The sequence below is a fragment of the Ursus arctos genome, unplaced genomic scaffold, assembly GCF_023065955.2.
Source record: "Ursus arctos isolate Adak ecotype North America unplaced genomic scaffold, UrsArc2.0 scaffold_21, whole genome shotgun sequence".
Lineage (NCBI taxonomy): Eukaryota > Metazoa > Chordata > Mammalia > Carnivora > Ursidae > Ursus > Ursus arctos.
In genome coordinates, this window is record NW_026622886.1 from 17,842,994 (window position 1) to 17,857,402 (window position 14,409).

The 14,409-nt window shown below is 35.5% G+C and overlaps 2 protein-coding genes across 2 annotated transcripts in view; one reads left to right on the forward strand and one right to left on the reverse strand.

Moving 5' to 3' along the window:
• Nucleotides 1–1,904, forward strand: part of CDK17 (cyclin dependent kinase 17) — a 111,243-nt gene extending 109,339 nt beyond the window's left edge. Inside the window, exon 17 of the mRNA XM_026499851.4 lies at nucleotides 156–1,904. Coding sequence (XP_026355636.1) covers nucleotides 156–193 — 38 coding nt within the window. The 3' untranslated portion in view covers nucleotides 194–1,904. The remainder of the gene's footprint in view (nucleotides 1–155) is intronic.
• Nucleotides 1,905–7,662: 5,758 nt separating this feature from the next.
• The window catches only part of ELK3 (ETS transcription factor ELK3), a 66,803-nt gene continuing 60,056 nt past the window's right edge, over nucleotides 7,663–14,409 (reverse strand). The window contains exon 5 of the mRNA XM_026499852.4: nucleotides 7,663–10,117. Within this exon, the coding sequence (XP_026355637.1) occupies nucleotides 10,019–10,117 (99 nt within the window). The 3' untranslated portion in view covers nucleotides 7,663–10,018. The remainder of the gene's footprint in view (nucleotides 10,118–14,409) is intronic.

Below are 14,409 nucleotides of genomic sequence, written 5' to 3' on the forward strand. Positions count from 1 at the left end.
ATCAACAAAAGGGTCATTTAAGACAGTGCTGATCACTCTTATCGTGGAACATTAGTTTTTGCTGGTGGGAACATTAGCTTCCTAGAGTCACCAAATACTGTATGTGGGATAAAACTGAACCTTGAACTGCCTCATAAAATGACTTTATATTTTAGGACATGGGAAGAACAGAAGACAGAGCATGCTCTTTTAAGTCTGATAAAATGGTTTCAAGCCCAGCCCCCAGCCTTTCTTATCAATCAAGGACTCAGATCTGAAGGCAATTATTTCTTTTGGTGGACTTGGAATCTCCGTTTGTCTACACTGTCCTCTTCACAGTGGAGTCTTTTTATTTCAGACCTACAGATTGTTTTTATATTTGTTGTCACAGTGTGACAATTTTTTTGTACAGTTGGTTTTAAGGTCTTCTCTGCCATTAGAGCCAGTAGGTTACAGCTGTTGATGTAACTGTAGCTGCAATTTTTGTGCAGGACTGAGAAACACAGTGCATTATTTATTGCGGAATCATTGCTGCTAAATAACTACTGTCTGTTTATTTAACACAACAGTTACATGCCTGAAGAAGTTGCAGTGGCTTTATTAGATGTGAATGCATCTGTTTCTCCTCACGAATTGTTTTACTGCTGCATTTCTTGTTTGTTTTTAAAATTAAACTGCAGTGTTTCCTGGAATGTAAATTTAGCTTTGCTTAACAGTAAAATAAGTGAGCCATCTTGAACACTCTAAGTTCATGCTATATAATTTTTTATTGAACATCCTCAAGTAGAGTAGCTAAGAAATTGATGAGCACATTATGTTTAGGAAAGCATGTGATGCAGAAGTTGATTCAAGCAAGTGAATACCTGACATTATGGGGATCTTACATTAGATACCAGTAAGTTAAAGCACCAAAATTATTTATTTTTACCTTTCCTCATTTTAGAAATATTTACTGCATATTATTGGATATGTGTATACTAATACACTTACCTATTTTACATTGTGCTTTAATTTAGTTAAAACTAAACCATACAAGTCCAGTGAAATATGTGAGGTCTTGTTTTCGTCTTAAATACAATTCTTTTATTAGAAGGGATGATACTACTTTGGGGAGCCATTTATTTCATTTTGGGGGGGCTGTGTGTATAAATATGTTTTAATAACATTCACTTGGAATCAGCTAAAAGCTGTAATATGTCTTTGAAATGAGCCATGATAAATACAAACAAGAGAAACGAGAACTTAGAGGATTGTTTTAAGGCATCGTAGGTATTAATGTGTTTATCAGAGATAGTAAATATTACAGTTTCAATTATGCATCTCTTTGAACATCATAAAGACACCTTGGTGTTGGTAAGTGTTTTAAGCATTTGTGTTAAGTTTTAAGGACTATTTGTTTATTTAGTGCATCTTACAAACTACAAATCTTTAATTGGTATATTTTGAAATGGTCATGTAAATTTTTGGCTTATATATCATGAGAATAATCATAACTTAATTTTTTTTTCCTGATATTCACTGTAAAACATTCAGGGGTCCTACCATTTCTGTTCAGGAAATCTTGTAGTTTATTGTTATTTAACAGTATTAAGTGAATTTTTGTATATTTCATTTTAACTTTATTTGTGAATAGTGATTGTGGCATGTTTGGGTGTTATTTTAATATTTCATGATACAGAAATTTTAATTTTTAAAAAAAACTTTCTGGAAGAAACAGATTCATGTGTAATGGTGAATATTGGACCACTACTGCTTTTCACATTTGTAAATTGGTTTTATGTTAAACCCTGTAGCCTAACAAACTGCTGTTATTTCTAACTGACAGACATGTATTAATATTGTACTTTGAAGGTTATAAATATTATGTGGAAATTCCTCCATTTTGTTTTGAAATTTATAATAACAAAATCTTCATGTTGTTAAAATGTGGTTTTGTTGAGTCACAGTTCTTTCTGGGGGAAGAAGGCTGTGTAGAATGGGGTCATTTTCCTTTATGGGTTTCATTTTTAAGATCATGAAGTCTCACTGTGCCAGTAATGATATTTAATTTGTATTTGTGCTGGCCATTCATTTAATAATCTCTCCTGTGATTTTATAGGATAGTACTTAATTATAAAGCTGTCAGATTTTTCATTTCTTATGTTATATAAGTGATGTTTTGCAAATTTCATAGTTATCCATAAGTTTGATATTCTTGCATATAAAAGATGAAGAAATATATCCAGTAGTTATATAAAATTCTTCTTCCTAGGAAGTCCTAGGGATGTTTCTTCATTTTATTAAGGAATTTGATATTTTTTTTTTGATACTTGAGCACCACCATTCAGATCCTGAAAACTTTGCAATGAAGACAATTGAAACTCAGAAATTTTGAACCATGAACACTTAGGATTCATCTTAAACTGACATGGTCCTAAAGGTAAGAGAGGATGCCTTTTTTGTTTTCCTTCCAAATGGTGTTGACACACATTGAATATGTCAGTCTAGGTGTATAGAAGAGTTTCCGTTCTGATGCTTTATTACATGTGAAAGACTGCTTGTTAACATGTTATAATAATCTATCTTTTGGATCCAGAACAATTCATGAAGTGTTTTTTTTTTTTTTTGTATGCTTCTGTTTTTATGGGGTTTTTTTAATTTGCCATTTTTGTCATTTTAAGTATATAGTTTAGTGGCATTAATTAGACTGTTGTACAGCAATTACCACTATCTTTTTCCAAAATTTTTCATCTCCAAACAAATGCTATACCCATTAAGAAACCCTCCCTCATTTTCCCCTCCCCACAGCCCCGGTAACCTCTAATATATAGGCATAACTCCTTCTACTGTGCCGCACTTTATTGTGCTTTGCAGATACTGCAGTTTTTAATAAATTGAAGGTTTGTTGCAACCCTGCCGGCGCCGTTTTTCCAGCTGCATTTGCTAATTTTGTGTCTCTGTGTTACATTTGGTAATTCTCACAGTATTTCAAATTCTATTATTGTATTTGTTATGCTGATTTGTGATTAGTGATTCTTGATATTACCACTGTAATTGTTTTGGGGGTGCCACAAATCACACCCATGCAAGACAGTGAACTTAATTCATAAATGCTTGTGTGTTCTTACTGGTCCACCAACAGGCTATTCCCCCATCTCTCTCCCTCTCCTCAGGCCTCCCTATTCCCTGAGACACAATACTGAAATTAGGCCAATTAATAACCCTACAATGGCCTGTAATTGTTCAAGTGAAAGGAAGAGTCACATATTTCTGAGTTTAAATTAAAGCTAGAAATAATTTAAGCTTAGTTGGGAAGGCATGTCAAAAGCCAACATAGGCTGAAAGCTAGACCTCTTGCTCCAGTTAGCCAAGCTGTGAATGCAAAGGAACAGTTCTTGAAGGAAATTAAAAGAGCTACTCCAGTGAACACAAAAATGATAAAGTGAAACAAACTTATTGCTGATATAGAGAAAGTTTTATTGGTTTGGGTAGAAGATCAAATCAGCTACAACATTCCCTTAAGCCAAAACCTAATCCAGAGCAAAGCCCTCTCTCTCTCTTCAGTTCTTTGAAGGCTGAGAGAGGTGAAGAAGCTGCAGGAGAAAAGTTTGAAGCTTAACAGAGTTTGGTTCATGAGGTTAAAGGAAAGAAGATGTCTGCATAACATAAAAGTGCAAGATGAAGCATCAAGTTATCCAGAAGATCTAGGTAAGATAGTTAATGGAAGTGGCTACATTAAACAGATTTTCAATGTGGGCAAAATAGCTTTCTCTTGGAAGAAGATGCCATCACATCTCATAGCTAGAAAGGAGAAGTCGGTGCTTGGCTTCAAAGTTTCAAAAGATTGGGGTGCCCAGATGGCTCAGTCAGTTGAGGATCTGACTTTTGATTTTTGGCTCAGGTCATGATCTCAGGGTTGTGGAATTGGGCCCAGCATTGGGCTCCACTCTTGGTGGAGAGTCTGTTTCTTACTTTCTCTCCCTCCCCTATCCCCCCCCTACAAAATAAATAAATCTTAAAAAAAAAAAAAAAAAAGACTCTCTTAGTAGAGACTAATGCAGCTGATGACTGTAAGTTGAAGCCACTGCTCGTTGACCATACTGAAAACCCTAAGGCCCTTAAGAATTATGCTAAATCTACTTTCTCTGTGCTCTGTCAATGGAACAACAAAGCCTGGATGAGAGCACATCTCTTTATAGCATGATTTACTGAATATTTTAAGCCTGCTGTTCAGGAAAAAAGGTTTTCAAAATATTATTTTCCATTGACAATGTACCTGACCACCCAGGAGCTCTGATGGAGATGGACAACCAAGATTAATCTTGTTTTCATGCCTGCTAACATAACATCTGCTTTGGAGCCCATAGATCAAGAAGTAGTTTTGACTTTCGAGTCTTATAAGAAATACATCTCATAAAGCTGTAGCTCCCATAGTAGTGATTCCTCTCTGATGGATCTGGGTAAAGTAGATTGAAAACCTTCTGGAAAGGATTCACCATTCTAAGTGCCATTAAGAACATGTATGATTCATGGGAAGAGCCAAAATATCAACATTAACAGGAGTTTGGAAGACGCTGGTTCCAAGACCTGAGCAGAAGTAACTGCAGATGTGGTGGAAATAGCAAGAGAACTAGAATTAGAAGTGGAGTGAATTGCTACAAGATGACTGAATTGCTACAATTTCATGATAAACCTTGAATGATAAGAAGTTGCTTCTTATGGATGAGCAAAGTGGTTTCTTGAGATGGAATCTACTCCTGGTGAAGATGCTGTGAAGATTGTTGAAATGACAGCAAAGGATTTAGAATATCACTTAAATAAACTTGGTTGATAAAGCAATATCAGGGTTTAAGATGACTCCGGTTTTGAAGGAAGTTCTGCAGGTAAATTGCTATCAAACAGCATGAAAGGACTCTTCATCGTTTCCGCAGACTTCATTGTTGTCTTATTTTAAGAAATTGCCACAGCCACTCCAGCCTTCAGCAGCTACCACCCTGATCAGACAGCAGCTATCAACATCAAAGCAAGACCCTCCAACAGCAAAAGGACTATGACACACTGAAAGCTCAAATGGGTTAGCATTTTTTTAATAATAAAGTATTTTTTTAAACAGAAGTATGTACTTTTTTTTTAGACAATGTTGCACACTTAATAGACTGCAGGATAGTGTAAACATAATTTTTATATGCACTGGGAAGCCAAAAATTCATTTGACTCACTTTATTATGGTATTTGCTATTGCAATGGTCTGGAACTGAACCTGCAGTATCTCCAAGGTATGGTTATAATTTCTAAGTTTTATTTTTATTTACTTAAGTATATATCTATACCCAACATGGGTCTTGAAATCACAACCCTGAGATCAAGAGTCACATGCCCTTCTGACTGAGCCAGCTAGGCACCCCTGGTATGCCTGTACTTGTCTATTGCAGATATTTCATATAAGTGGAGTTATACCATAATTGTCCTTGGGTGTCTGGCTTATTTCGCTCACTTAGAATGATGTTTTCAAGTTTCATCCATGTTGTAGCATGTATCAGAATTTTAGTTCTTTTTCATGGCCGAATAATATTCTTCGAATGTACGTTTTGTTTAAACATCTGTTGATTTCACATGAACTTTTTTCTACTTCTTGGCTTTTGTGAATAATGCTGTCATGAACATGGGTGTACAAGCATCTGTTTGAGTCCTCGTTTTCAATTCTTTGAGTTTATATACCTAGGAGTTGAATTGTTGGGTCATTTAGTAATTCTGTGTTTACCTTTTTAAGGAACCATCAAATGATTGCCCATGGCAACTGCACCGTTTTCATTCCCAGTAGTAATGTATGAGAGTTCTAATTTCTCATCCTTGCCAATACTTACTTTCCTTTAAAAAAAAAAAAAAATTCATTTTGATACATAGGACATGTTATCTCATTGTAGTTTTGATTTGCATTTCCCTAGTGAGTAGGATGTTGAGCATCTTTTCATGTGCGTATTGGCCATTTGTATCTGGTTTGGAGAAGAGTATTCAAGTCCTTTGCCCATTTTTAGATTGTTGTTGCTGAGTTGGGTTGTTTAAACTGTAGTTTTTTACATCTTTTAAGTTTTATTGATTTTAGAGCATGCACGCGTTGAAGGGGGGAAGGGCAGAGGCAGATGAAGAGGGAGAGAATCCCAAGCAGACTCTCCACTGAGCACAGAGCCCGATGAGAGGCTCAATCTCATGACCCTGAGATCATGACCTGAGGTGAAATCAAGTTGGATGTTTAACTGACTGACTCACTGAGGCGCTTTTCTTTATATATTCTGGGTATTAGGTACATAAGAGTGTATAGGACTTGCAGTTATTTTTTTCCATTCTCTGGATTGCCTTTTACTTTCCTGATGGATAGTATCCTTTTATTACATAAAATTGCTCATTTAATGACATCCAACATATCTTGGAAACTGCCAGATTTAGGGTCATGAATATTCCCCCCCGTTTTAAGAGTTTTATAGTTTTAACACATTTAGGGCTTTGATAAATCTTGAGTTAATTTTTGTATGTGGTGTAAAGTGAGGATCTAACTTCATTCTTTTGCATGTAAATGTCTAGTTTTCCCAGCACTATTTGTTAAAAAGACTGTCCTTTTCCCATTAAATGGTCTTGGCACCCTTGTTGCAAATCAATTGGTCATAAATGTGAGAGTTTATTTTGGGGCTCTCAATTCTGTTTTATTGGTCTACATCTCTGTCTGCCTGCCAGTACCACAATGTTTCGATTACTTGTAGTTTTTTAAGTTTTGAGATCAAGAAGTGAGTCTTCCAACTTTGTTCTTCTTTTTCAAGATTGTTTTGGCTATTCAGAAACCCTTGAAATTCCATTTAAATTTTAGGATTGGGTTTTTCTATTTCTCAGGAAATATGCCATTAGGATTGTGATAGGAATTGCACTGAATCTGTACATCCTTTGTGAGTATTGGGATTTCCAGTCCATGAATGCAGGACAGCTTTAGTTTCTTTTAGCAATGTTTTGTAGTTTTTCAGTGTACAAGTCTTGTGCCTCCTTATTTTAATTCCTTTGATGTTAAATACTTAGGAATAAAATTCCTAGTATTTTCTTCTTTTTGATGTTGTTGTAGATGGAATTATTTTCTTCGTAATTTTTGTGTTGATTTTGTATCCTATAATTTTGCTTACTTTATTAAATTTTTTGTGGATTCTTTAAGGTTTTCTAAATATAAGATCGTATCATCTATAAATTGAGATAGCTTTACTTCCTTTATAATTTGAATTTATTTTTCTTGCCTAATTACTTTGGTTAGGACTTTCAGTCCTGTGTTGAAGTAGAATTGGCAACATGTTCTTTATGTTAGGGAAAACAATCTTTCACCATTGAGTATATTAGTTTCAGCTAGAAGAATAAATGATAATTTGTTTCTTCTCTTCCTCCTCACCTACCCCTATTTCAGTATAGAATGATTGGTAGACCTTGAGATTTAAAAGATCAGAGGACCACTTTTCAAACCTGTTCTCCCCCCACCCAAGTCAACCTCAACAATTCTATTTGTTTCCTTAAATATCTCTGTAAAGCAGATCATAGATATATAACATGTTTTGATGTATCATATTTAAGGTTAGATGACAAGACTTATTTTCCAACTTGTACACATATAGAGAAGTAAAATTTGGATCGTCCCAAGTAAATGGAGGTAAACCAACCCACTTGCTTCCTCACACCTTTTATCACAAAGTATTTATTGAACAAAAATAATAGTAAAATTGATACATATATGAAAGTGAATGAAGATATGCACTCATAGAAAAGATGTGTACAAAGAGAACGTTTAGGTTATAGTTCTATAAAACCTTAGCCATAACAGTTTAACACTGATGAAGCAGACACATAAAAAGGAAAAAAAGTTATGTCCTTTGAAATCTATTTTCTGACTAAAATAATTGTTCACACACACACACAGAATGAGGCAGAGCTTATAAGGGTTATACTTCAGTACCTCCAGTTCTGTATTTGTGTCTTAGTGAGTGAGTTTCTTGATCCATAAAAATCATGGCGTTTTTCCATTTCTAAGAAACAGAGTTAGAATGTGGGTTAATCATCGTATTTCAAGGAAGGAAATACAAGAATCAGATTTATAGTCATTTGAGTATTTCAATCATATACATTTTTTAAAAAATATTTTGGTTTGAGATTTTTGTACATTGATTAACTTCCTTTGGTTTCTCTGTAAGAATCTGACATTTGGGGTACATTCTTATCTGACAAATTTTTTAAAAATATCCTGTTACCTGTTTTTTCTACCTAACCTGCAGTTTTCAGCCAGTAGTTACTTACAGGTAGGCATGGGAAAACAGAACTGGACTGAGCACCAATCACTGTTCTACTTTTAATGAGCTGTGTGACCTTAGGCAACTCCCAGTTGCTTCTGTGTAATTGTCTTATCTGGAAACAGTGCTAAGAAGCATTCTCAAAGGCCCCCTCTACCTTTAACATTTCATGTTTGGTAAATATCAGTTCCCTGCACCAGCTCTTTTATTTTAGTACAGGATTATCCTCAGCTTATGAGGAAGTGACAGTAGGTCTGTGGATTTTAGAATTTACTTTATATCCAAAAGTGTGTAGTAGAGATTTATACATCCCCATACACAGAGACACTTAATTCCGATTGAAAAATCTCAAGATTTTAAGCATTGTAAGTTTTAGTTTTTACAAGCTTTATTTTTTACCCTTTTTCATAATCTTGTCATTTAACACCTATGGAATCAGCCACTTTTCAAATTGGTTTGTTACTTACAGTTAGGGATGATAATCTGATCTTGAAAGCACTGGGCACTTTCCAGTTCTCTTCACATTATAATGAACTTTCCTACTTCATGTACAGAACAGTGTCTTAGAGTGGCACCTGCTGTTTGTTATCATCACTGCTCTATGCTACACAAAAGAATTTACTGCCAAGCGCTCCAGATTATTAGTAGTTCAGTTCCACAGTGAGGTTCCTGAAGAGTCATATTTCTTCTATCCAATTTCCTTCATTCTTACCATAAACTTAGTAATACATAAAGCAGTGTATCTTACCTCTCAGTTTCCACAAACAGGGCTATACCTTATATACCTGAAGATTCCTGATGTTAAGAATTGTGTTCATCAACCAGTCTGTGAGCCTCTTCCTAAGCATAGGATGTTTAAATGTTACAGTTCTAGAGGTTTAGAGAAACCCTAACTCATAACGATACAGGAAAATGTATCAGGGATGTGATTCTCTATGGAAAACTGGGAGAACCACAGCTAATTTTTTGAAAACAGTATGCTTACACAGGAGATATTCCAAGGGCATGGGTAGAGTGAACTTGATGTAGATTTCCGTCTCAGGTTTTTGTTTGGGAGGATCTAAAAGATTGTAAACAGGTAGCTAGCCTTTCAAAGTTTTTTTTTTAAAAATGCACTTTAGAACATTTTCTTTTATGAATGTTTATTTTCTAAATATGGCTTAGTTTCTTTTATAAAAACAGGCAATTCTTATACAATTGAAAGCGAAAAAGAAAAATATGAATATGCTTTCATTTTTGCCTACTTGTGAAAAATAATGATTCTACTAGAGAGCTGTTTTATACTAATTTTTCTTTCAAACAAACATTTTCTCTTAATACTAAAAAATATATAAACCATTTACATAAAACTAAATGCAAAGGAAGGCACAGCTGGTTATAGTGTCTATAAGCATAGTTCAGCATATGCGGAATTAATTAGAAAGAAAAAAAGCTTCACATCCTTATTAGTTACACTGAAAACCATTAAGAAAAGTTCTTCACTGTCAACAGTGTTCAACACTTAAGAGCTAAGAGGATATAAAAACAAAAACATTAAAAATCACTTAATGCCAAACAGATCTTCATATATACTTGAATATAAAAAAAAGTTTTAAAAATGCTAACATAAATCTAGACCATCCATGTTATGAAAAGTGCAAACCAAATTAACAGAGGGTTTCACAACGTCCTTCTCATGACACAGGTAAACTAGCCCATGGGGACAAATTTGTTTCATCAGTTAATAAGTCTTTAACTGTGGCCAGATGTCATCAGGATTTCTGAGAGTTCGAAGAAAGCAGTACTGGAGAAGCAGCTCTATCCAGACTGGGGATTGGCACTGGCATGTGGCCGTTAAGCAGTGTTGGAAACTGTAGGGGACAGAAGATTTTTAAAATAATTATTGCAGACCCATTGGGACAAACTTGAATTCTTTACATTCCTAGGCAGACCATAAGTGGATCACCCCTGGGACAGAGGGGTTCCAAATTATTTTACAGAGATCATCAAACAAGGGATAAGGCCCAGAAAATGTCCCTATTATATATGCCTACGCCACTAGAAAAAAATGTACGGATGGTGCTAAAGCATGTTCTAATACTCCTTTTAAAAGGTTCCAGGCTACTTAGAATGCTGATTTGCTTTGAAGTAATTTTGAAAACCACAGACTCTGCTGATTCACATGTAAAATTTCTAATGCTGTATTTTGAAAATGGCCATTGTTTTTCCAGAGTACTATAAAGATGCTTCTCAGTAACTGTTAAAAATGAGAAATGTTTTAGCTTAAAAGATTTAGAAAGCAAGAATATATTTTAGAGCCGAGGAAGTATTTTTTTAATTACAATGATAAATAATACCAAACTTAATAGATCACCCTTAAGTGACAAAACAATGAGTAAAGTTAATTTCTGTATTGTTGGTAACTAAGATGATAAACGGTATAAAAGTGTATGATTTGATAACTTTCAGGTCTAAAGGAAATACTACCACTATACTCCCAACTGAACAAGAATAATTAAGGGCCTCCTTCCTTTTACTACATTACTATTCACAGCTAGATTTTCATTGTCTACAATGATGTGTCAAAATGATCTCCTGGGCTGTCTTCCAGTTTGATTTCTATTTAGTCTAAATAAGTTAATATTAAATTTCAACACTATCAAACTACAGAACCTAGCACACGTTAGAAGTACAATAGAGTATATTTGTTCAGTTCTTAAACTATTTCAGTAACTTATGTCTAGTGCCTTACAGTTTATCAGAGGTTGTCATTTCAGTTGGTATCTAGGAGCCTGTAAAGTAAGTTTGGTTATCCCCATTTTATAGAAGAGAAAACAAAGTTCAAGTAAGTTCTGATTGATTAACTAATAAGCAGTAAAGCCAAGTTTTAAACTCTGAAAGATCCTGCGCTTTTTGTACCAAACTGCCCAACTTATTTTTGGCAAGGCTTGGTGTGAGTGTGCTCTCTAAATAGTATTTCAGTTTCTTTAATGGTCATTGGCATATTCAAGGTTTTTGTTTCTCTTCTGACACTTTGGAATTTTAGTTTGTAGAATTTTATCCATTTCAGCTGGGTTAACAAATCTATTTGTATATAGTTTATACTCCATTAAAATCCATGCTCCTAATTACTATTCTCATTGACTTAAGAGTGAACATAGGATGAAGAGCAGGTGTTGAATTTTCATTCTCTTCGCTTATTTGCAATCTTTTCTCATTTTGTTTTTTTTGTCCATCTTATTGGTGTTTTCAAAAGAATCAGGTTTTGATTTTATTAATCTTCCTGTTTTAAAAAGTGTAAAATTGATTCTGCCCTCTGTTCTTTATTTCTGTACACTCAGTTGTAGTTTCTTTTGCCTGACTTTTCTGGCTTGTTTCATCTTTGACTCCCCCCTTCCACTCGCTTAAGTTGCAACGTTCACCCCAAACTTTTGTTCTCAGCCTTCCTTTCTCCTGTACTGAACTCCACAGTCCTTTCCTGCTGTCAGTTAGACGTCCCCATCAATGCGTCCTAACCAAAAACCTGCTATTCCGTGTTCACTCTGAAGTGGGTGAGAGTGGCGATACGAGCATGAGCCTAACCTTTAGTCGGTCTGCCACTTACTAACCTAGGGTCTTCGGTAAACTGAGCAACATCTCTGGGTCTCTAGTTTCCTTATCTTTTCAAAAAGAACTATTGGGAGTACAGCCGACTCTTGAGCAACACAGGTTTGCAGATTTTTTCAAGAAACACAGAATAGTACTGTCCTTATGATTTTCTTTTCCCTAGCTTGCTTTATTACCAGAATACAGCATAATAATACATATAACATGCAAAATATGTGTTAATCAACTGTTATCAGAAAGGGTTCCGGTCAACATTAGGCTATTAGTAATTAAGTTTTCGAAGAGTCAAAAGTTATACATGGATTTTCAACTGTAAGGTGGGGGTCAGCACCCCTAATCCCCACATTGTTCAAGGGTCAACTGTTTTAAATGAGAAGCCATGAAAAGTGCTTTGAACAACGTCTAGCGTACAGTAGCCCTCGATAAGTGTTAACTTCTTCTAGCATTTCCAGTCTTTTAATCACATTAAGTAACCTTTGCCTCTTCCTAATTTTCAGTACCTCTTACTCCTCAAACCTAACTAAAAATCTTAATTTTACCTCTGGAATGTCTTCTAAATATATTCCTATTTCTTCTACTCTAAAAGATTATTTTTTTTCCCCTCAGTATTTATAGTAGTATAAATATTCCTCTTATCTTCCTGCACCTTGCACTTTCTGCTTTTTCTTCAGTCCTTCCTCCACACTGGTATCAGCAGTATCTTCCTAAAATAGAGATTTTAGGGGCACCTGGGTGGCTCAGTCCGTAAAGCATCTGCTTTCTGCTCAGGTCATGATCCCAGGGTGTGTCAGGCTCCCTGCTCAGTGGGGAGTCTGCTTCTCCCTCTCTCAAATAAATTTAAAAATCTAAAAAAAAAAAAAAAATAGTATAATATCTGTTATCTCCAGCTTAGAAAATCTTCCATGGTTATCAAAAGACTAAGATGGAAAATCCTGAGCATACCTAATTCAAGGACCAGAGCTGCTTTTTCAGTCACCCATTCCCTTCCTGGACAGACTATGTACTTGCATATCCAAATCATGTAAATTATCAAGAAGGTACTTTTCTCTCTGCCAAAATCCTGTCCTTTCTTCCCAGCTAAGGTGCCATTTCTTCCCTGGAGCCTTCATCTAGTCCCCAGCTAGAAAGCTACTCCCTGTTGGGTTCCTGTAACATTTTGTTTATATATCTATTATTCCCATACTGTATATTCCCCTCACTCCCTGATAACAGAGCATTGCAAATATTTTCTGAGTAAGATTTGTTGAATTAAAACATTCAGAAAACATTCTCAAGTGAACACTTAATTCTGGGGGCACCTGGGTGGCTTGTTCTGTTGGGCATCTGCCTTTAGCTCAGGTCATGATCCCTGCTTCTCCTTCTCCCTCTGCCATTCACCCCCGCTTGTGCTTTCTGGCTCTCTATCTCTGTCTGTCAAGTAAATAAAATCTTAACAACAAACAACTTAATCCTGTCTTGTTTCAAGATACTAACTGTACCTATGCCAAGTCTGATGAAAATCTGTTTCAGAAGTGAAACAGACACCCTGTAGGTAAGCTCCAAATGCCAAACTGTTCAGTTCAGACCAGTCTCATCTTATTTTTAAATATACCTCTTCCAAGAAACGAGCTAATATCTTCTCTCTCCTTCCCTTAAATTCTTCAATATCTGCTGTAAGTTGCCACAATAATGACATCAGTGGACCTTCTGTGCAAAAACTCCTCAGCTTTTTCAACTGTTACCCTAAGGATTCTGATCTACTTTTCAATCCTCACAACAGGAAATTTGCCAGCATTATTTAAAATGTATTGTAGCCCAAGTGTATTTCTTTTCTTCCTCCGTGTCTAGTAAATATGAAAGGGTTATTTTTAAAGAAAATTATTAGTTCAAAAGGGACAGTGCTGATAATTTGAATTTTGAATATTCCTCTTACCATGTTTTATTTACTGTTTTCAAAGCTCCTAGTTTCAACTTCTATCACAACTGCTCTTATCATAGGAAGAGTAATATTTCAAAAGGTACACAGTTGTTTTTCCCTAGTTTTATGGACCCCAATCACAGAAAGAGGGCACAAGGCCCTGCCAACAACCATCTAAACAAACATGGTTGTTTTCCCCATTCCTACCACCCATTTGTGGGTTTTGTTGTTTTTGAATGGCTGTGGTAGAGAGGATAGGTACATTTTGTGAAATTAAAATTCTGAGTAGGTGGCCTTTAAATGCAGCAATTTCTTCTGCAGAATACTAGTTATAAATTAGGAACCACTGGTCTGCTGTGCTTCTCAAAGTGGATTCCTGGAGCAGCAGCATCACTAGGATCTTGAAAAAATGTTATAATCAGACCCTGATTATAATCCCACACCTTCTAAATCAGAAACTCTGGGGTTGGGGCCCAGCAAAATCTTTTGACACACCGTCCAAGCTGATTCTGTTGCACATTACCTTTGAGAGCCACTGGTCTACAGTAGTGACTGAAAAGAAAAGGGTATGTGTGTCCAACATCCAGAGCTCCAAATATCCTGCTAATGTGTAGAAAAACTTAAGGACACCAACCATTGTTACTTTTAAGAGTGATGGGC